At 40.7% G+C, this 22,659-nt stretch overlaps 1 protein-coding gene across 2 annotated transcripts in view; it reads right to left on the bottom strand.

Annotated features, from left to right (window-relative positions):
- The window catches only part of heg1 (heart development protein with EGF-like domains 1), a 76,015-nt gene that overhangs the window by 20,927 nt on the left and 32,429 nt on the right, over nt 1-22,659 (bottom strand). Inside the window, exons 4-8 of one of the 2 annotated variants that reach the window (XM_061971734.1) lie at nt 19,212-19,325; nt 9,611-9,733; nt 9,432-9,535; nt 1,424-1,479; nt 478-638 (exon numbers count right to left, since the gene is read on the bottom strand). In XM_061971734.1, the coding sequence (XP_061827718.1) occupies nt 478-638; nt 1,424-1,479; nt 9,432-9,535; nt 9,611-9,733; nt 19,212-19,325 (558 nt within the window). Of the gene's footprint in view, nt 1-477; nt 657-1,423; nt 1,480-9,431; nt 9,536-9,610; nt 9,734-19,211; nt 19,326-22,659 lie in introns of both variants that reach the window. The other variant, XM_061971733.2, reaches the window with a different exon arrangement.

Below are 22,659 nucleotides of genomic sequence, written 5' to 3'. Positions count from 1 at the left end.
TGTCCTGAGTGGCAGAGTGTGATGTAACTATGTCCTGAGTGGCAGAGTGTGATGTAACTATGTCCTGAGTGGCAGAGTGTGACGTAACTATGTCCTGAGTGGCAGAGGTTGTGTGTGATGTAACTATGTCCTGAGTGGCAGAGTGTGATGTAACTATGTCCTGAGTGGCAGAGTGTGATGTAACTATGTCCTGAGTGGCAGAGGTTGTGTGATGTAACTATGTCCTGAGTGGCAGAGTGTGATGTAACTATGTCCTGAGTGGCAGAGTGTGATGTAACTATGTCCTGAGTGGCAGAGTGTGATGTAACTATGTCCTGAGTGGCAGAGGTTGTTTGTGATGTAACTATGTCCTGAGTGGCAGAGTGTGATGTAACTATGTCCTGAGTGGCAGAGTGTGATGTAACTATGTCCTGAGTGGCAGAGGTTGTGTGATGTAACTATGTCCTGAGTGGCAGAGGTTGAGTGTGACATTCCTACCCTGGTAGGTGAGTGTGTGGTGCAGAACCACTCGGCAGTGGGACTGCCAGGAAGTGCAGTTTTTTAGAGACATCTGAATGCTGTTGTAGACGTCAGCGCTGGTCACGTCAGTGGAGACAGAGAACATGTTGACAGCGGAGATACGAATACCGTCCACTTCTCTGGAGGGGGTGTTATATCTGCATGAGTTTTTAAGCAACATTTCATCATCTTGAAATTTTACAATTAAAAATTCATTCACACATGTTTAACACTTATTTTCTCCCAAGCAGAAACGTTAAGTATACAGTGGAACCTGGATTCATGAAGCCTTTATTTGCAAACTTTTTGACTCACAAACTTTTAGATGGAGCTAAATATGAGGTGGGGGAAAGGGGGGGGGTGTATATTGTAGCGTCCCGGAAGAGTTAGTGCTGCAAGGGGTCCTGGGTATTTGTTCTGTTGGGTTTATGTTGTGTTACGGTGCGGATGTTCTCCCGAAATGTGTTTGTTTCATTCTTGTTTGGTGTGGGTTCACAGTGTGGCGCATATTTGTAACAGTGTTAAAGTTGTTTATACAGATATAGGACAATTCAACTTGCCGATGTTGTTGTGTCTTGTTATTTAAGAGAAAGTTGATCCATCACCTCCTTGTTAGGATTGTTTGATATACAGTACTGTACTGAACTCTTTATCGTGTTCAAAGTGTACTAACCTTCACTAAAATATGGACTTTCGTCAAGGCTGGAAAACATTATTCATATTTACGTTGTTTCTTATGGAGAAAACTAAATTGTAACGTTTGCATGCTTCATTATGCAAACTTTTTCGATTTACAAACCCTGTTCAAGAACCAATTAAGTTTGTGAATCGAGGTTCCACTATAGTATGCTTTTTGCACTTTCTTATGTGTGTAGGTCAGGTGATGTAGTGGTAAGGTGGCTCCAGGAGGAGGTTGTGAACTCACTTCTTGCTGAGAGTGGAGCGGCTGTAACCTCGGAGGATGGACAAGGAGGCGTTGAGCTGAGGTGTGGGAATAAGAGACAGTGAAAAATTGGATATGAGGGCCAGCATGGACGAATAGAACAGACAAGTCATTGTATTGTCTGCTCGCGGAAAAATAAAAATCCTAATCTACGATTTGACTCCCTCGAATGGCCTTGACGCTGCAACAAAAGGAGCAGGCTGTTCTGAAAACATCCCCGAGGACACTTAAATGATGGACGCTTTTGACCTCCCTCCCTCCTCAACGACACCTGGAGTCGAACTTTTGCTTGCATGCAGAACGACCCCAGGCCTATGAACATGAACACTACATCAACACACCCAAGACAATTGGCATATACACACACACTACCCCTCCGCCACCCCACGCCTTCACCCCAGCCGTCCATCACCCCGTCGACCTCCAGGGTCCCAACTCCCCCCCCCCCTTCTGTTGTGAGTTGTCGTGATTAAATGTAACGTGTTTATGTGTGCATGGCATGGAGGTATTTTCCCACTCCAGACTAGGCCCCCTTAGGAGCCCAGTCTAGATTGTAATTTTTTACTCATCTTCTTCCCCAGCGTTTTACCTTTTTCCCACCTTTTACGGGGTGCCTCGTGGCGACCCATCAGTGTTCCTGCTCTGTAACCCTGTACACCATACTTGCCAACCCTCCCGGATTTTCCGGGAGACTCCCGAAATTCAGCGCCTCTCCCGAAAACCTCCCGGGACAAATTTTCTCCCGAAAATCTCCCGAGATTCAGGCGGAGCTGGAGGCCACGCCCCCTCCAGCTCCATGCCGACCTGAGTCCGCTTTCCCACAATATAAAGAACGTCTACAGTAAAGCAGTACGTTTGCAGTAAACAGCAATGTTGTGACACTCTTAAACAGGACAATACTGCCATCTAGTGCATTTGATGAAAGCACTTTTGTGCGTGCCACACAGCAATAAATAATCAGAGAGGGTGTTCAGCATGGTTAGAAAGATAGTGACAGAGAATAGAACAAGGATGGACAATTCAACCCTTAACTCAACAATGAGTAGATGAGTGTTATGTGTGTGTATATGTGTAAATAAATGAACACTGAAATTAAAGTATTTCTTTTATTTATATATATATATATATATATATATATATATTTATATTTATATATATATATATCCATCCAGCCATCCATCCATTTTCTACCGCTTAGTCCCTTCGGGGTCGCGGGGATATATATATATATATGAAATACTTGACTTGGTGAATTCTAGCTGTAAATATACTCCTCCCCTCTTAACCACGCCCCCAACCACGCCCCGCCCCAACCACGCCCCCCGCACCCACCCCCCACCTCCCGAAATTGGAGGTCTCAAGGTTGGCAAGTATGCTGTACACTGTTTGTTTGTCTAATCTTGAACGGGTTTGTGCTGAAAACATAGTTTTGTTGTACGTGCAATGACAATAAAGACCTATCCTATCCTGACAGGCTCATGAAAAACACAAATGCAAGTAGAAAAGGCATTCTCTCAACAGTAAGAATATTGTCAATTCTACACTATAAACCGCTACTTTTTCCCTACTCTTTGAACCCTGAGGCTTTCAGAACAGTGCGGCTAACCTATGGATTTTTCTTCGCTGACGGCCATAATACAAATATTTTAAAAAAGAACAAGCAAATACACTGAAATGGTGTTATTGTTTGTACTGTGGCGTCATCTTTTGGGCGAGTTCTACAGTGCTACAGTGTGCTTTCATTTAGTGCTTTCAACTGGAAGTAGTAGTGCCGGTCCGTCTTCTAGCCATCCATAGCGTTTCTACTTGTATGGATTCTTCTTTCGTCACTCAAAGCAACGTTTGTAAGTTTTACATTATAACTCTGTTGCCTTCCAGTGGGTCCTCCAGACCACTAAGCATTTACATGCGAGCCCGTTTCATGGTTAAAAGACAGTTTTATTTTTCCAATCAAGTCTCTCAGTGCTTTCCAGCAATTGTCTTTTTGTGACTGTTCGTCTTACTCTCGCTGTCCCCCAGCTCCAACAATGTCTCTCCTCCCGGTTGCTGCTTATACAGAGCGACAGGTGATTAGATAACAAGGCCCAGGTGGGCCATCTACGCACCTGTCGCTGACTTCGAGGCCGGTTCTGGCACACCCCGCTTCACTGCAGGCCCGCAGGCCACGCCCCCCTCCACAAACTCAAACAATTTCATGTTTTCATGCATATTTGTACGTGCTGTTGTAATGTAATGCGCTAGCGTCGTTAGCATTAGCTAATATGCTAACACGTTTACGAGTGCCTGTTCGTATTATTAACTTACAATGGCATTCTTTTTGTATTGTTTCAGTTTCAGTAAATTCACCAAAGCGTCACGTTTTAAAGGTGTTGAATGATAATACAAGCATGTTTAACACATATAGATTCCTTTCTTTCATGAAGACAAGAATATAAGTTGGTGTATGACCTGATTCTGATGACTTGCATTGATTGGAATCAGACCGTAGTGATGATAACGTCCACATTTTCAAATGGAGGAGAAAAAAAGTCCTCCTTTCTGTCCAATACCACATGAAAGTTCTTGCTTTTTGCCATCTTATTTGTCCATACTCGTTTTTATACACTTTACACGAAAGACATTGGCGGCAAACTCCGTAGCTTGCTAGCTTTCTGAGTCTCTTATTTTGTTAACGCAGGCAGGACGAAGCAGCGCTTTTATTGTGAAGATAGGAACTGTGCAGTCGGTCTTTAGAGTTTTGACGGCAGGTGCGGCGCGAGAGTGTGTTGAAATAAAAAGTGTTTCTCGCCTTCCTGTCGGTCGTTTTTTCTTAATAATGAGCTGGCAGCAGCCAGCATCATCTCACAAGACCCTCGGGTGCCGTGATGTCAATCAAGTGAGTCTTGGTGAAGATTGATGATCGCTAATTTTAAGGTCTATTTTTTTAATGCCTGTCTGTGCTGTTCAGAGATCAGCAAAGTAACCATGTAATACTCTTCAATATCAGTAGGTGGCACCAGTGAGCTAATTTCTCTGTAAGCTTACTTTGAGACAAGAGAATTAATGATGCCTGGATGGTTATGTTTTGAAGTCGTATCGAACAACTGCGTCTGGTATTTGATGAGAACGACTTTATATTGTCAGTATAGCCTATTATTATTTTATACTATTAATATAAATAATTAATATATATTAATATTTTATACTATTATAATTTAACATTTTCTGCTGGTCGTGTGCCCCTGGATTTTTTCAATGAAAAAAATGTGCCTTAGCTCAAAAAAGGTTCAAAAACACTGCTTTTGGCTGCCGCTAGGGATGGGTGATACTGACTAACATCTATATCGCGATATACAAAACCCAAAACCAGTGAAGTTGGCACGTTGGGTAATTTGTGAATAAAAAGAGAATACAATGATTTGCAAATCCTTTTCAACTTATATTCAATTGAATAGACTGCAAAGACAAGATATTTAATGTTCCAATTGAGAAACTTTTTTTTTTTTTTGGCAAATAATCATTAACTTAGAATTTAAAGGCAGCAACACATTGCAAAAAAGTTGGCACAGGGGCATTTTTACCACTGTGTTACATGGCCTTTCCTTTTAACAACACTCAGTAAACATTTGGGAACTGAGAAGACACATTTTTGAAGCTTCTCAGGTGGAATTCTTTCCCATTCTTGCTTGATGTACAGCTTAAGTTGTTCAACAGTTGTGGTATTTTAGGCTTCATAATGTGCCACACATTTTCAATGGGAGACAGGTCTGGACTACAGGCAGGCCAGTCTAGTACCCGCACTCTTTTACTATGACACCACGTTGATGTAACACGTGGCTTGGCATTGTCTTGCTGAAATAAGCAGGGGCGTCCACGGTAACGTTGCTTGGATGGCAACTTATGTTGCTCCAAAACCTGTATGTACCTTTCAGCATTAATGGTGCCTTCACAGATGTGGAAGTTACCCATGTCTTGGGCACTAATACACCCCCATACCATCACATATACTGGCTCTTCAACTTTGCACCTATAACAATCCGGATGGTTCTTTTCCTCTTAGGTCCGGAGGACACGACGTCCACAGCTTCCAAAAACATTTTGAAATGTGGACTTGTCAGACCACAGAACACTTTTCTACTTTGCATCAGTCCATCTTAGATGAGCTCAGTCCCAGGTGAGGATGGGAACGTAGATCGACCGGTAAATTGAGAGCTTTGCCTTCCGGCTCAGCTCCTTCTTCACCACAACGGATCGATACAGCGTCCGCATTACTGAAGACGCCGCACCGATCCGCCTGTCGATCTCACGATCCACTCTTCCCTCACTCGTGAACAAGACTCCGAGGTACTTGAACTCCTCCACTTGGGGCAAGATCTCCTCCCCAACCCGGAGATGGCACTCCACCCTTTTCCGGGCGAGAACCATGGACTCGGACTTGGAGGTGCTGATTCTCATCCCAGTCGCTTCACACTCAGCTGCGAACCGATCCAGTGAGAGCTGAAGATCCTGGCCAGATGAAGCCATCAGGACCAAATCATCTGCAAAAAGCAGAGACCTAATCCTGCAGCCACCAAACCGGATCCCCTCAACGCCTTGACTGCGCCTAGAAATTCTGTCCATAAAAGTTATGAACAGAATCGGTGACAAAGGGCAGCCTTGGCGGAGTCCAACCCTCACCGGAAACGTGTCCGACTTACTGCCGGCAATGCGGACCAAGCTCTGACACTGATCATACAGGGAGCGGACCGCCACAATCAGACAGTCCGAAACCCCATACTCTCTGAGCACTCCCCACAGGACTTCCCGAGGGACACGGTCGAATGCCTTCTCCAAGTCCACAAAGCACATGTAGACTGGTTGGGCAAACTCCCATGCACCCTCAAGGACCCTGCCGAGAGTATAGAGCTGGTCCACAGTTCCACGACCAGGACGAAAACCACACTGTTCCTTCTGAATCCGAGGTTCGACTATCCGGCGTAGCCTCCTCTCCAGTACACCTGAATAGACCTTACCGGGAAGGCTGAGGAGTGTGATCCCACGATAGTTAGAACACACCCTCCGGTTCCCCTTTTTAAAGAGAGGAACCACCACCCCGGTCTGCCAATCCAGAGGTACTGCCCCCGATGTCCACGCGATGCTGCAGAGTCTTGTCAACCAAGACAGCCCTACAGCATCCAGAGCCTTAAGGAACTCCGGGCGGATCTCATCCACCCCCGGGGCCTTGCCACCGAGGAGCTTTTTAACTACCTCAGCAACCTCAGCCCCAGAAATAGGAGAGCCCACCACAGATTCCTCAGGCACTGCTTCCTCATAGGAAGATGTGTTGGTGGGATTGAGGAGGTCTTCGAAGTATTCCCTCCACCGATCCACAACTTCCGCAGTCGAGGTCAGCAGAACACCATCCGCACCATACACGGTGTTGGTAGTGCACTGCTTCCCCTTCCTGAGGCGGTGGATGGTGGTCCAGAATCGCTTCGAAGCCGTCCGGAAGTCGTTTTCCATGGCTTCCCCGAACTCCTCCCATGTCCGAGTTTTTGCCTCCGCGACCGCTGAAGCCGCACACCGCTTGGCCTGTCGGTACCTGTCCGCTGCCTCAGGAGTCCCATGAGCCAAAAGAACCCGATAGGACTCCTTCTTCAGCTTGACGGCATCCCTCACCGCCGGTGTCCACCAACGGGTTCTAGGATTACCGCCACGACAGGCACCAACTACCTTGCGGCCACAGCTCCAATCAGCCGCCTAGAGGTGCGGAACATGGTCCACTCGGACTCAATGTCCAGCACCTCCCTCGTGACATGTTCAAAGTTCTTCCGGAGGTGGGAATTGAAACTCTCTCTGACAGGAGACTCTGCCAGACGTTCCCAGCAGACCCTCACAATGCGTTTGGGCCTGCCAGGTCTGTCCGGCATCCTCCCCCACCATCGCAGCCAACTCACCACCAGGTGGTGATCGGTAGAAAGCTCCGCCCCTCTCTTCACCCGAGTGTCCAAAACATGAGGCCGCAAATCCGATGACACAACTACAAAGTCGATCATAGAACTGCGGCCTAGGGTGTCCTGGTGCCAAGTGCACATATGGACACCCTTATGCTTGAACATGGTGTTCGTTATGGACAATCCGTGACGGGCACAAAAGTCCAATAACAAAACACCACTTGGGTTCAGATCCGGGCGGCCATTCTTCCCAATCACGCCTCTCCAGGTTTCACTGTCGTTGCCAATATGAGCGTTGAAGTCCCCCAGTAGAACGAGGGAATCACCCGGGGGAGCACTCTCAAGTACTCCCTCGAGTGAATCCAAAAAGGGTGGGTACTCTGAGCTGCTGTTTGGCGCGTAAGCGCAAACAACAGTCAGGACCCGTCCCCTCACCCGAAGGCGGAGGGAAGCTACCCTCTCGTCCACCGGGTTGAAATCCAACATGCAGGCTCTGAGCCGGGGGGCAACAAGAATTGCCACCCCAGCCCGTCCCCTCTCACTGCTGGCAACGCCAGAGTGGAAGAGAGTCCAGCCCCTCTCGAGAGAACTGGTTCCAGAGCCCTTGCTGTGCGTCGAGGTGAGTCCGACTATATCCAACCGGAACTTCTCTACCTCGCGCAAGGTGTAACTTGTACATTATATTTATTCATTGTACACAGACTGATGCATTCAAATGTTTATTTCATTTAATTTTGATGATTTGAAGTGGCAACAAATGAAAATCCAAAATTCCGTGTGTCACAAAATTAGAATATTACTTAAGGCTAATACAAAAAAGGGATTTTTAGAAATGTTGGCCAACTTTTCTAAAAATCCCTTTTTTGTATTAGCCTTAAGTAATATTCTAATTTTGTGACACACGGAATTTTGGATTTTCATTTGTTGCCACTTCAAATCATCAAAATTAAATGAAATAAACATTTGAATGCATCAGTCTGTGTGCAATGAATAAATATAATGTACAAGTTACACCTTTTGAATGCAATTACTGAAATAAATCAAGTTTTTCAAAATATTCTAATTTACTGGCTTTTACCTGTATATATATATATATATATATATATATATATATATATATATATATATATATACATATATACATACACACATATATACATACACACACATATATATATATATATATATATATATATATATATATATATATATATATATATATATATATACATCCTGAAAATATGCAAACAAATCTGTGTTTAGATAATTGATACTTCAAACTTGCATAAATATAACATGAATATAAGATAACTTGGCTTCTGAGAGCTTCAAATTGTAATGAATAAAATGGTAAAGTTGTTGATAAACAAGCAATGATTTTAATAATTAAATATGGTCATTTTAAATGAATTATTATGATAATTTAAAATTAATTATTTCAAATATGTTTATTTTAATGTACCGGTATAATTCTATGGCTGGATGTAATAAGGAGTCAGAAAAAATACAAATAAAAATACAATTAATTTTGATGTTTTTGGCAAAATATAGTCAAAATGTATTTCGTTTTTTTTTTTTAATTAATAAATATATTTATTTTTAGGTAAGATAAACATAATAATACAATTTATCTCTAGTCTGGATGATTTAGTTCTTGTCACCCTGTTGTCCTTCCATCGTGAAAAAAGGCTGTCCTCACTCAGGTCCGCATGGAGCTGGAGGGGCCGTGGCCTTCAGCTCCGGCTGAAAATCGGGAGATTTTCGGGAGAATATTTGTCCCGGGAGGTTTTCGGGTGAGGCGCTGAATTTCGGGAGTCTCCCGCAAAATTCGGGAGGGTTGGCAAGTATGCAGTACACCTACTTTGAGACAAGAGCTATATTGATGCATGCTTGGTTATGCTTTAAAGTCATATCCAACAATTGCGAGAACAACTTTCTACTGTCAATATCGGCTGCCGAGTTGAATTTTTTTTTTAACATTTTCTGCTCGCGGTGTGCCTCGGGAATTTTTCAATGAAAAAAATGTGCCTTGTCTCAGAAAAGGTTGAAAAACACTGCATTAGGGGACTGTTTCTCACCAGCTGAAGAAGCTCTCTCTGGATCTCGTGCACGGTGGCGCTCTTGAAGACTCGGTTGTCGTGGGACACTTTATTTAGGCTGAATGTTCCCAGGAACGTTTTTGCTGCGGAGGGTCACACGACACGCAGACAATTAAAAAACACGGCGCCCGTGACAAACCATGGCGAGGAGCTGTTACCTCTGGTGCAAGTGCGTCCGTCCTCCAGGTGGAAGCCGAGCGGACATTCGCAGCTGAAGGAGCCCCTGGTGTTCACGCACGTGGAGCCCACAGGGCAGGGGTCCTTCTCACACTCATCCATGTCTGCACAAACATACTTTGTATTTAAGGAATGTCAACATGCATCATTTGTTGTTGACGGTTACCAAAGACACGTGTGCCATCGCCCAGTTATGTTTTTATTTCTGGCTTTCATTGATTCTTTACACAGCATGACTGCTGCAAAGGCTCATGTTGTTGTCACGGAGACAGAACAGTTCAGTGTATGTGGAACATGCATACGAAACGTCATGCATCACATATTTCCAGTTGTTTCAATACAGCACGTCCGAAAAGGAGTAGGAAGAAGCTGAGCTTATTTAATCCTACCCCTTTTCGTACCATAGCAATTGTATCCCATTTACCTTGTTCTCTGTAACAGAACAGTGAATAAATAATATACCATAGTAAGTAAACAAATATTGAAAACATAAATAATCTTTATTTATTTTTAAAAAGGGTTCAATATGTTCATAATTGTTCTTTGTTGTACTTTGTGAACACTTGTAGTTTGAACAGTCTCATCATTTATTTCCACAAACGGATATACTAAAGGTTTTAAGTAGAGATGTCCGATAATGGCTTTTTTGCCGATATCCGATATTCCGATATTGTCCAACTCTTAATTACCGATTCCGATATCAACCGATGCCGATATATACAGTCGTGGAATTAACACATTATTATGCCTAATTTTGTTGTGATGCCCCGCTGGATGCATTAAACAATGTAACAAGGTTTTCCAAAATAAATCAACTCAAGTTATGGAAAAAAATGCCATATTTATTATTGAAGTCACAAAGTGCATTATTTTTTGGAATTTGGGACATGCTCTCCCTGTGAGAGCATGAGGAGGTTGAGGTAGGCGGGGTTGAGGGGGGTGTATATTGTAGCGTCCCGGAAGAGTTAGTGCTGCAAGGGGTTCTGGGTATTTGTTCTGTTGTGTTTATGTTGTGTTACGGTGCGGATGTTCTACCGAAATGTGTTAGTCATTCTTGTTTGGTGTGGGTTCACAGTGTGGCGCATATTTGTAACAGTGTTAAAGTTGTTTATACGGCCACCCTCAGTGTGACCTGTATGTCTGTTGATCAAGTATGCCTTGCATTCACTTGTGAGTGTGTCAAAAGCCATAGATATTATGTGACTGGGCCGGCACGCAAAGGCAGTGCCTTTAAGGCACGCCCCCAATATTGTTGTCTGGGTGGAAATCGGGAGAATGGTTGCCCCGGGCGATTTTCGGGAGGGACACTGAAATTCGGGAGTCTCCCGGGAAAATGGGGAGGGTTGGCAAGTATGACTGGGAGACGCAATTGCTCTGTACTTCTCCCTACGTCCGTGTACCACTCCGTACAGCGGCGTTTTAAAAAGTCATACATTTTACTTTTTGAAATCGATACCAATAATTTTGAAGATACCGATAATTTCCGATATTACATTTTAAAGCATTTATCGGCCGATAATATCGGCAGTCCGATATTATCGGATATCTCTAGTTTTAAGTGTTGTACGTGCGTACAAATATTTTGAATAAAATGTTCCTCTAAAGTTATATTTCTCCTCTTTTGTTGAGAAGAATTGTTGTACATTCTTGGCTAGCAGGTTATAGTTTGCTTGCTGCATCATTTTAGATGTTTAAAATGCACCAAATCGTTGAATTTCAATATTTGTGATTCAATAAATAAAGTTTGTATGTTGTCTTTATCCGTCACGTATTATTCTAATTGATCTCTTTTGTAACACAGTTAGTGAATGAAGTGTATAGGGATGTCCCGAACCGATATTTGGATCGGATCGGCTGCCGATATTTGCCAAAAATTGCGTATCGGCAAGGCATGGGAAAATGCTGATCCAGATCCAGTTTAAAAAAAAACTCCGGTCCGTGTTTTCCAACGCACCGATTTAAATAATACATTCCACTTTTCTGCTGCTCCGTAATTTCCGTTCCGCATTTTCCAGCACACCTTCAACACATCCACAGGTCTGTGGATTCTCACGCAGTTGCTTTTAGCTGCTGGCATTACACGACAGGCTCTTCTCACTCTTTTCTGTGTCTCCCTCTCACAGACAGCAAGTGCACCTTCTTACACACGTCACATACTGTCACGTCATACGTCACATAATGTCACGTCATACGTCACATACTGTCACGTCATACGTCACATACTGTCACGTCATACGTCACATAATGTCACGTCATACGTCACATACTGTCACGTCATACGTCACATAATGTCACGTCATACGTCACATACTGTCACGTCATACGTCACATAATGTCACGTCATACGTCACATACTGTCACGTCATACGTCACATACGTATACGTCCTCCCCGAGCAGAGAGGTAGCAGCATGGCTAACGTTAGCTGTGATGCTAGCGCAGCCGTGTGACCAACGTTCCCTCTAAGGTGCGCGCTTGTGCAATTGCGCACTGTTTAAACGTCCTCTGCGCATAGCAATTATATGCCACGCACAAAATCAAATAAAAAAATAAGCGCAGAACAATTTTCGACACACGGACACGACAGAGAAAACAGTTTTCGTCATCATTGTTCAAATATTGTGACGTCTGTCGAGACGCTTATCTCCATTCGGTGCCACACGTCCACACCATCAAAATGCCAGATCAACACCGTATGAAAAAATTAGTGATTTTTTTAGTTGTGATTTCCTTCTCTGCATGAAAGTTTAAAAGTAGCATATATTAATGCAGTATGAAGAAGAATGTTTTAATGTAGACATGCAAGCCTTGAAAGAACATTTTGAAAATCAAGACTACATTTCCTGCAAATGGGTGCATTTCTACCCTATATTTTAACTTTAGATTTATTCTCATTTCAAACTCTTTTGGCTGTCTTTTTGACACTTACCCTCCACACCCTGGATTATAAATAATGTAAATAATTCAATGTGATTATCTTGTGTGATGACTGTATTATGATGATAGTATATATCTGATAGTATGTATCTGTATCATGAATCAATTTAAGTGGACCCCGACTTAAACAAGTTGAAAAACTTATTGGGGTGTTACCATTTAGTGGTCAATTGTACGGAATATGTACTTCACTGTGCAACCTACTAATAAAAGTCTCAATCAATCAATCAAAACACATAGAATCATCATACTGCTGTGATTATATGCATCAAGTGTTCATTCAAGGCTAAGGCAAAATATCGAGATATATATCATGTATCGCAATATGGCCTTAAAATATCGCAATATTAAAAAAAGGCCATATCGCCCAGCCCTAGTTCAATGATGCCATTTCTGTTTGTCATGTATAATTTTGTCTATTTTGTGTTTATCCTTGAATAAACAGGTCAGTTTCTTGTTACCAACCATTGTGTATTATTCAAACTCCCCTAATTCAGCTGGCTAGTTGTTATCAAGAGTACTAAAACCCTTTCCAACATGATTCTGACAACTAAGTAGGCTAAATAACTTTAAACTTTGATACATGCTCGGATAGGCCAGTATCGGTATCGGTCAGTATCGGTATCGGATCGGAAATGCAAAAACAATATCGGTATCGGATCGGAAGTGCAAAAACCTGGATCGGGACATCCCTAGAAGTGTACTTTTGTAGTTATTTCCCATATTTCTACACAATAACTCAGATATGGTAACACTAGTGAGCAGTAGAGCAGTGGTTCTCAAATGGGGGTACGCGTACCCCTGGGGGTACTTGAAGGTATGCCAAGGGGTACGTGAGATATTTTTTTTTTTAATATTCTAAAAATAGCAACAATTCAAAAATCCTTTATAAAGTATATTTATTGAATAATACTTCAACAAAATATGAATGTAACATCAAATCAAGTAGGCTATTCCATTCATTACAATGCAACAATGCAACAATGCAATATTCAGTGTTGACAGCTAGATTTTTTTGTGGACATGTTCCATAAATATTGATGTTAAAGATTTCTTTTTTTGTGGAGAAATGTTTAGGATTAAGTTCATGAATCCAGATGGCTCTCTATTACAATCCCCAAAAAAGGCACTTTAAGTTGATGATTACTTCTATGTGTAGAAGTCTTTATTTATAATTGAATCACTTGTTTATTTTTCAACAAGTTTTTAGTTATTTTTATATCTTTTTTTCCAAACAGTTCAAGAAAGACCACAACAAATGAGCAATATTTTGCACTGTTATACAATTTAATAAATCAGAAACTGATGACATAGTGCTGTATTTTACTTCTTTATCTCTTTATTTTCAACCAAAAATGCTTTGCTCTGATTAGGGGGTACTTGAATTAAAAAAAAATTCACAGGGGGTACATTGCTGAAAAAAGGTTGATAACCACTGCAGTAGAGAATATGAAGTGATTTTGGTCCAGAATAGAGATGTCCGATAAGTATGCATGCATACTTGGTCAACAGCCATACAGGTCACACTGAGGGTGACCGTATAAACAACTTTAACACTGTTACAAATATGCGCCACACTGTGAACCCACACCAAACAGGAATGACAAACACATTTCGGGAGAACATCCGCACCGTAACACAACATAAACACAACAGAACAAATACCCAGAACCCTTTGCAGCACTAACTCTTCCAGGACGCTACATTATACCCACCTCAACCCCGCCCCCCCAAATTCCAAGCTGCTGTTTTGAGGCATGTTAAAAAAAAATAATACACTTTGTGACTTCAATAATAAATATGGCAGTGCCATGTTGGCATTTTTTTTTCCATAACGTGAGTTGATTTATTTTGGAAAACCTAGTTACATTGTTTAATGCATCCAGCGGGGCATCACAACAAAATGAGGCATAATAATGTGTTAATGTGGACTGGACTCTTACTGTTATGCTGGATCCACTATGGACTGTCCTCTCACAATATTATGTTAGACCCACTCGACATCCATTGCATTCGGTCTCCCTAGAGGGGGGGGGGGGGGGGGGGGTTACCCACATATGCGGTCCTCTCCAAGGTTTCTCATAGTCATTCACATCGACGTCCCACTGGGTGAGTTTTTCCTTGCCCTTATGTGGGCTCTGTACCGAGGATGTCGTTGTGGCTTGTGCAGCCCTTTGAGACACTTGTGATTTAGGGCTATATAAATAAACATTGATTGATAGATTGAATTCCAAGACTGTATATATCGGTATCGGTTGATATCGGAATCGGTAATTAAGAGTTGGACAATATCGGATATCGGCAAAAAAGCCATTATCGGACATCTCTAGTAGGGATGTCCCGATCCAGGTTTTTGCACTTCCGATCCGATACCGATACTGACCGATACCGATACTGACCGATAATGGCCTATCCGAGCATGTATTAAAGTTTAAAGTTATTTAGCCTACTTAGTTGTCAGAATCATGTTGAAAAGGGTTTTAGTACTCTTGATAACAACTAGCCAGCTGAATTAGGGGAGTTTGAATAATACACAATGGTTGGTAACAAGAAACTGACCTGTTTATTCAAGGATAAACACAAAATAGACAAAATTATACATGACAAACAGAAATGGCATCATTGAACTAGGGCTGGGCGATATGGCCTTTTTTTAATATTGCGATATTTTAAGGCCATATTGCGATACACGATATATATCTCGATATTTTGCCTTAGCCTTGAATGAACACTTGATGCATATAATCACAGCAGTATGATGATTTTGTGTGTTTTGATTGATTGATTGAGACTTTTACAAGTAGGTTGCACAGTGAAGTACATATTCCGTACAATTGACCACTAAATGGTAACACCCCAATAAGTTTTTCAACTTGTTTAAGTCGGGGTCCACTTAAATTGATTCATGATACAGATATATACTATCTGATATATACTATCATCATAATACAGTCATCACACAAGATAATCACATTGAATTATTTACATTATTTATAATCCAGGGTGTGGAGGGGGGCGCCGGATGTAAGTGTCAAAAAGACAGCCAAAAGAGTTTGATATGAGAATAAATCTAAAGTTAAAATATAGGGTAGAAATGCACCCATTTGCAGGAAATGTAGTCTTGATTTTCAAAATGTTCTTTCAAGGCTTGCATGTCTACATTAAAACATTCTTCTTCATACTGCATTAATATATGCTACTTTTAAACTTTCATGCAGAGAAGGAAATCACAACTAAAAAAAAAATCACTAATTTTTTCATACGGTGTTGATCTGGAAATTTTTGCCTCGGCATTTTGATGGTGTGGGCGTGTGGCACCGAATGGAGATAAGCGTCTCGACAGACGTCACAATATTTGAACAATGATGACGAAAACTGTTTTCTCTGTCGTGTCCGTGTGTCGAAAATTGTTATGCGCTTATTTTTTTATTTGATTTTGTGCGTGGCATATAATTGCTATGCGCAGAGGACGTTTAAACAGTGCGCAATTGCACAAGCGCGCACCTTAGAGAGAACGTTGGTCACACGGCTGCGCTAGCATCACAGCTAACGTTAGCCATGCTGCTACCTCTCTGCTCGGGGAGGACGTATACGTATGTGACGTATGACGTGACAGTATGTGACGTATGACGTGACAGTATGTGACATATGACGTGACTAGGGCTGAAACGACGCGTCGACGTAGTCGACGTCATCGGTTACGTAAATACGTCGAGGACGTTTTTGTTCGTCGACGCGTCACATATTTACGTCACACTACCGTCATGGCGGAGCGCAAAGCAGACGATGCGAGCGGTGCGAGCGAGGGGAAAAAAGCACGCCAAAAGTCGTCAAAAGTGTGGGAGTATTTCAATAAACGGCCTAAGAAGAACTTTTACTCCGCTACTTTTATCTATATTCAGCTCGCTACTCGCTACTAATTTTTATCGATCTGTTAATGCACGCTTTGTTTGTTTTGGTCTGTCAGACAGACCTTCATAGTGCCTGCGTTACTGGTGACGTTTCACTTCGTTCCACCAATCAGATGCAGTCACTGGTGACGTTGGACCAATCAAACAGAGCCAGGGGTCACATGACCTGACTGGCTCCGAGCTAACTTCGGGTGTTACCATTTAGTGGTCAATTGTACGGAATATGCACTGTACTGTGCAATCTACTAATAAAAGTTCCAATCAATCAATCAAAAGTGTGAAGGAAAAAAGACCCTTTTTTTATTTCAACCGTAAAGACTGACTGCACAGTTCCTGTCTTCACAATAAAAGTCCCGCTCCATCGCGCCTGCGCTTTCAAAATAAGAGTCTCCGAAAGCCAGCGCAAACAAGCTAGCAAGCTACGGAGTTTGCCGCCAATGTATTTCTTGTAAAGGGTATAAAAACGAATATGGAAGGTGGACAAATAAGATGCCAAATAACAACCACTTTCATGTGGTATTAGACAGAAAGGAGGAACTTTTTTTCTCCTCCATTTGAAAACGTGGACGTTACCAGCACTACTTCCTGATTACAATCAATGCAAGTCATCAGAATCAGGTAATACACCAACTTATATTCTTGTCTTCATGAAAGAAAGGAATCTATATGTTAAACATGCATGTATATTCATTAAAACACCTTTAACATGTAAACAAAAACGGCAAAATAAATAAATATAAATTATATACTGTATATATCAATGTATGTATATATATATATATATGTGTGTGTGTGTGTGTGTGTGTGTGTATATATATATATACACACACACACACACACATATATATATATATATATATATATATATATATATATATATATATATATATATATATATATGTGTGTGTATGTTACTCAGTACTTGAGTAGTTTTTTCACAACATACTTTTTACTTTTACTCAAGTAAATATTTGGGTGACTACTCCTTACTTTTACTTGAGTAATAAATCTCTAAAGTAACAGTACTCTTACTTGAGTACAATTTCTGGCTACTCTACCCACCTCTGCTAATAATGTTGTTGTATGCACACTGTGTCGAGCGGAAATGGCCTATCATAGCAGCACAACGGCAGTGTTCTTGCCATCACCATCAACTAGTCAATCGTCCGCGTGAGTATACGTTGTCATCATTACACAAAAACATGAATGTGTCATTTGTATCTGCGTTGTAAATTCATAAACTAAAGCACCGTTTCGCTCTGAGAGGAACGTTTGGCGTGCCTGTTCAGTGTTTACAAAGACGCGCTCCTCTTTAACGCTAACGTTAATTAGTTGTGCAAATACCTTTTACAACATTAACAATTACGTATACCATGTACAAACGAACAATTAACTTTCACTTTAATCATACTATCATTGTTGTGTTATTAAGCAAAATAAGCAAAAGTTTTACTTTTGTTGAAATGTTTACACTGTTGTTACAGAATATTTCGTTTTGCACTTTTTTGTATTGGATGTTTATCTTTATTTTTGCACATTTTAGCAAATAAGCAATACTTTTACTTTTGTTGAAATGTTTACACTGTTGTTACAGAATATTTCCGTTTTGCACTTTTTTTAATTGGATGTTTATCTTTATTTTTGCACATTTTAAAGCAAAATAAGCAATACTTTTACTTTTGAATTGCTTATACTATTGCAGAATATTAAGATTTGCACTGGATGTTTACTTTTATATTTGCACATTAAAAGCAAATAAGCTACTTTTAATTTTGTTAAATGTTTACATTGTTACAGAATATTTTGTCATGTTGTTGTCAATGTTGACTCAGTGGCCATACTTTTTTTTTTGTAAATAAAAGCCATGCCTTTTGAAAAAACTGGCCTACATTTATTTTTTCGTCTTCATTTTAAATAAAAAAAAATAATCGGTAAAAGGAAAAAGAATCTATAGATTAATCGAAAAAAATAATCTATAGATTAACCGATTAATCGAAAAAATAATCTATAGATTAATCGATAGAAAAATAATCGTTAGCTGCAGCCTTAGACGTGACAGTATGTGACGTATGACGTGACAGTATGTGACGTGTGTAAGAAGGTGCGCTTGCGGTCTGTGAGAGGGAGACACAGGAAAGAGTGAAAAGAGCCTGTCGTGTAATGCCAGCAGCTAAAAGCAACTGCATGACCTGTGGATGTGTTGAAGGTGTGCTGGAAAATGCGGAACGGAAATAAGGGAGCAGCAAAAAAGTGGAATGTACTATTTAAATAGGTGCATTGGAAAACACGGAGCGGAGTTTTTTTTTAACTGGATCTGGATCTGTATTTTCCCATGCCTTGCCGATACGCATTTTTTTGCAAATATCGGCGGCCGATCCGATCCAAATATCGGATCGGGACATCCCTAATCTCTAGTCCAGAACATGTTTTGCTTTATGCATTATTGATGTGTTTCTTGCTACTTTATGTTGTATATTTTTACATGAGGTTTCCAGTTCATTTTATCACCTATTATCCATCCATTTTCTACCGCTTGTCTATTATTACACCCAAAAATGTGTTCTCTTTTACTCTTTCAATATCTACTCCGTCTATTTGTATTTGTGTTAGACTTTCCCTTCGACTGTTACCATTTAGTTTTACTGAGATTCAGAGATAATCTGTTGTTGTCAAAACATCTTTTTCTTCTGTTATTATTTGTGTTAGCTTTTGTGCGTTCTCTCCTGAACACTCACCTTGGTTGCAGGTGGGCCCCGTCCAGGCCTGCGGACAGCCGCACCTGAACCGCCGGTGCTCGTAGCTCACGCACATCCCCCCATTCAGACACGGGTTGGACACACAAGGGTCTCCTGGAGATCAGGGAGGACAGCAGTGGGATATTAGTCAGATGAGAAGGTGTTTAGAAGACAGGCGGCTTGATGTGTGCACGAGGGTGTCCATCTGGCATCTTAAATTATTGACAGTAGAGTGGTGCCTCTATTATGCAAAACTAACTTTTCTTACCTATTGGTACCTGTTTTCTCCATTTACGAATGCTTCCGTTTGCCAAGTTTTCGATTTACGTGACCACGCCTCTTGTGTGCGAACGCTTCATTCATTTTGTGTCCTCCTGGCAGACATTTTGTGCTCGCACGTATAGAAGAGATTTAGGAAGCACGTTTTTAATTGTGATGAGACCGGAGAAAGATGCAAAAGCCGACTTATTTCACAGCGGAGGCAAAGACGACCTCTTGTTCGGTTGGAGCCTATCCCAGCTGCATTCGGGTGGTAGGCGGGGTACGCGCTGGACAAATCGGTAATGTAAGTGGATTTTACTTTTGAAAATAAGTGTTATTGTAGCACTGCGGTTGTAGTTAAGGATGTTTGTGATTTCTGGTCGTTTGTGAGGGCACCAAAAGGACTTCTGTGTGTGATTAAATTGTTTAAAATGTGCATTATTGTAGCACTACGGTTGTTAAAGTAAAGGATGTTTGTGATTTGTGGTCGTTTGTGAGGGCACCAAAAGGACTTTTGTGTGTGATTTTATTTTTTTAAATGTGCATTATTGTAGCACTACGGTTGTTAATCGTTTCAATAAAGAAACAGTGACTAAAAGGATTAGAGAAATCCGCGGAAAATAAATAACAGTACATTGTACAATAAGCAGAAACAATCAAAACATTTAATTTAATAACAGATTTGTTTTACATGTATGCATACATTTTTTTTTGCCTTTTTAAAGAAAATATTTACATCTTAGCAACGTCTTGGTTTGTCATTAAATATATTTTTCTTAAGACTGTATGAATCCACTCCATCCCATATTAAATATTCGTTTCATGATGGCTTATATATTTGCCTCTAAACATTTCAAAATAAGACAAAATCTGCACGAATTTGCCTTAAAGGAGGGCTCATATTTTAGGGCACCAAGGCAAAAATTATTTTCTTTCAAGGCAGGATATATATATATATATATATATATATATATATATATATATATATATATATATATATATATATATATATATATATATATATATATATATATACACACACACACACACACACACACACACACACACACACACACATACATATAATAAACAGTGTTCTTGTTAAGTAAAGCAGTGTTGGGGTGTGAACGTAATACCATCATGTAAATTGTAATGTCTAATAAAAAGTAGGGCTGCAACTAACAACTAATTTGATAATCGATTAATCTGTTGATTATTACTTCGATTAATCGATTAATAATCGGATAAAGGGAGACAAACTACAATTTTATCCTTTACAGTATTTTATTGGGAAAAAAACAGCATACTGGCACCATACTTATTTTGATTATTGTTTCTCAGCTGTTTGTAAATGTTGCAGTTTATAAATAAAGGTTTATTTTTAAAAAAAAGAAAAAAAGTAACCTCTGCGCATGCGCATAGCATAGATCCAACGAATTGATGACTAAAATAATCGCCAACTATTTCAATAATCAATTTTAATAAATTTAATCGATTAGTTGTTGCAGCCTTAATAAAAAGACGATAGATAAACGTTATCTATATATTTATAGACAAATATTCGGTTTTTTTTATTCTTTAATAACATCAACTTGTCAGCTTTTTGTCATTACATGATGCCTTTATCTCTATTTTTACATTTTGATAAAGAGTTTTTATTTGTATTTTTTTTTAAGTCATGTACATCATGTAGATGATGTATCGGGACAGATCCATTAAGAGATTGAGCAGAAATACGTCGTATAGGAATCAACTAAACAATAACACATTAACAAAATGATGTCACATGAATGATTTATGAAGTGACATAAAAAAAACATAATTAATGTAAACAAAACCCGGTGTTTACTTTTTGATATCAAAATAAAACACAAAGCAGTTTGGCTAATGAAGATGAAGCCTAATAAACAAGCTTTGTTCTTTTCCAACGCCTCCCTAGTGTTTCAGTACAACAGTTTGGCCAACAAAAAAAAAACCCCGGAGTGATACCTCTCACATCGAATACACAATCTTCACAGCCTGCGTTCAATTCGATGAGATGACGAAACATTATATCTAGGGGGGAGGGTGGGTACACGGATGACAGGGGATGCAAAACAATAACAGTGCAATACATGGTCACTACTGCCTAGTTTCTCTTGTTATGTTCTTATTTTACTGTTATATTATTATTCTCATTGTTGCTTTTTTTTTTAATTCTTATTGTAATATTTTTCTATTTTGTTTCCATTTATAACCCCATTATTTACTTTTTACTTTTTAAATTTGATCTCAACTCTGTACACTGCTGCTGGAATTTTAATTTTCCTGAGGGAACTCTCCTGAAGGAATCAATAAAGTGCTATCTATCTATCTATCTATCTATCTATCTATCTATCTATCTATCTATCTATCTATCTATCTTTTTGAACACTGATACAGTGGAGGAGTGATTATCCCAGTAAACAAAGTAAAGACTTTATAAACAAGTTGTAACAACGTTCACGACACATCGCCTCCTGCAACACATCAAATAGTTTTCTCCTTGTGGGGACAAGTGTCTCCAATATTGTCCACACCTGTCTCCATCTAAACACAGCAGTGCGCTCTTAAACGCACGACGGGAAGCGAGGGAAAATGACGTTAAACCAAGCGCTTGGCTCCGTTTACTCCGAGGGGAAATCTCCGCAGCAAAGTCGGTGTAGTTAGTCCGCCATGATTATCAAGCCAAACGACGCTAGTGCGCATGCGCCTGACTTTGTGTCGCTGAAAATGCATTAATAAATGAAGTTTTTCCGGTGGCGGTACCTCTGGATTGGCAGACCGGGGTGGTGGTTCCTCTCTTTAAGAAGGGGAACCGGAGGGTGTGTTCTAACTATCGTGGGATCACACTCCTCAGCCTTCCCGGTAAGGTCTATTCAGGTGTACTGGAGAGGAGGCTACGCCGGATAGTCGAACCTCGGATTCAGGAGGAACAGTGTGGTTTTCGTCCTGGTCGTGGAACTGTGGACCAGCTCTATACTCTCGGCAGGGTCCTTGAGGGTGCATGGGAGTTTGCCCAACCAGTCTACATGTGTTTGGTGGACTTGGAGAAGGCATTCGACCGTGTCCCTCGGGAAATCCTGTGGGGAGTGCTCAGAGAGTATGGGGTATCGGACTGTCTGATTGTGGCAGTCCGCTCCCTGTATGATCAGTGCCAGAGCGTGGT

This window comes from Nerophis lumbriciformis, linkage group LG13, assembly GCF_033978685.3.
Source record: "Nerophis lumbriciformis linkage group LG13, RoL_Nlum_v2.1, whole genome shotgun sequence".
In the NCBI taxonomy this organism is placed as follows: domain Eukaryota; kingdom Metazoa; phylum Chordata; class Actinopteri; order Syngnathiformes; family Syngnathidae; genus Nerophis; species Nerophis lumbriciformis.
The sequence above is the reverse complement of the archived record's forward strand: the minus strand, read 5'-3'. Positions and strand labels throughout refer to the sequence as shown.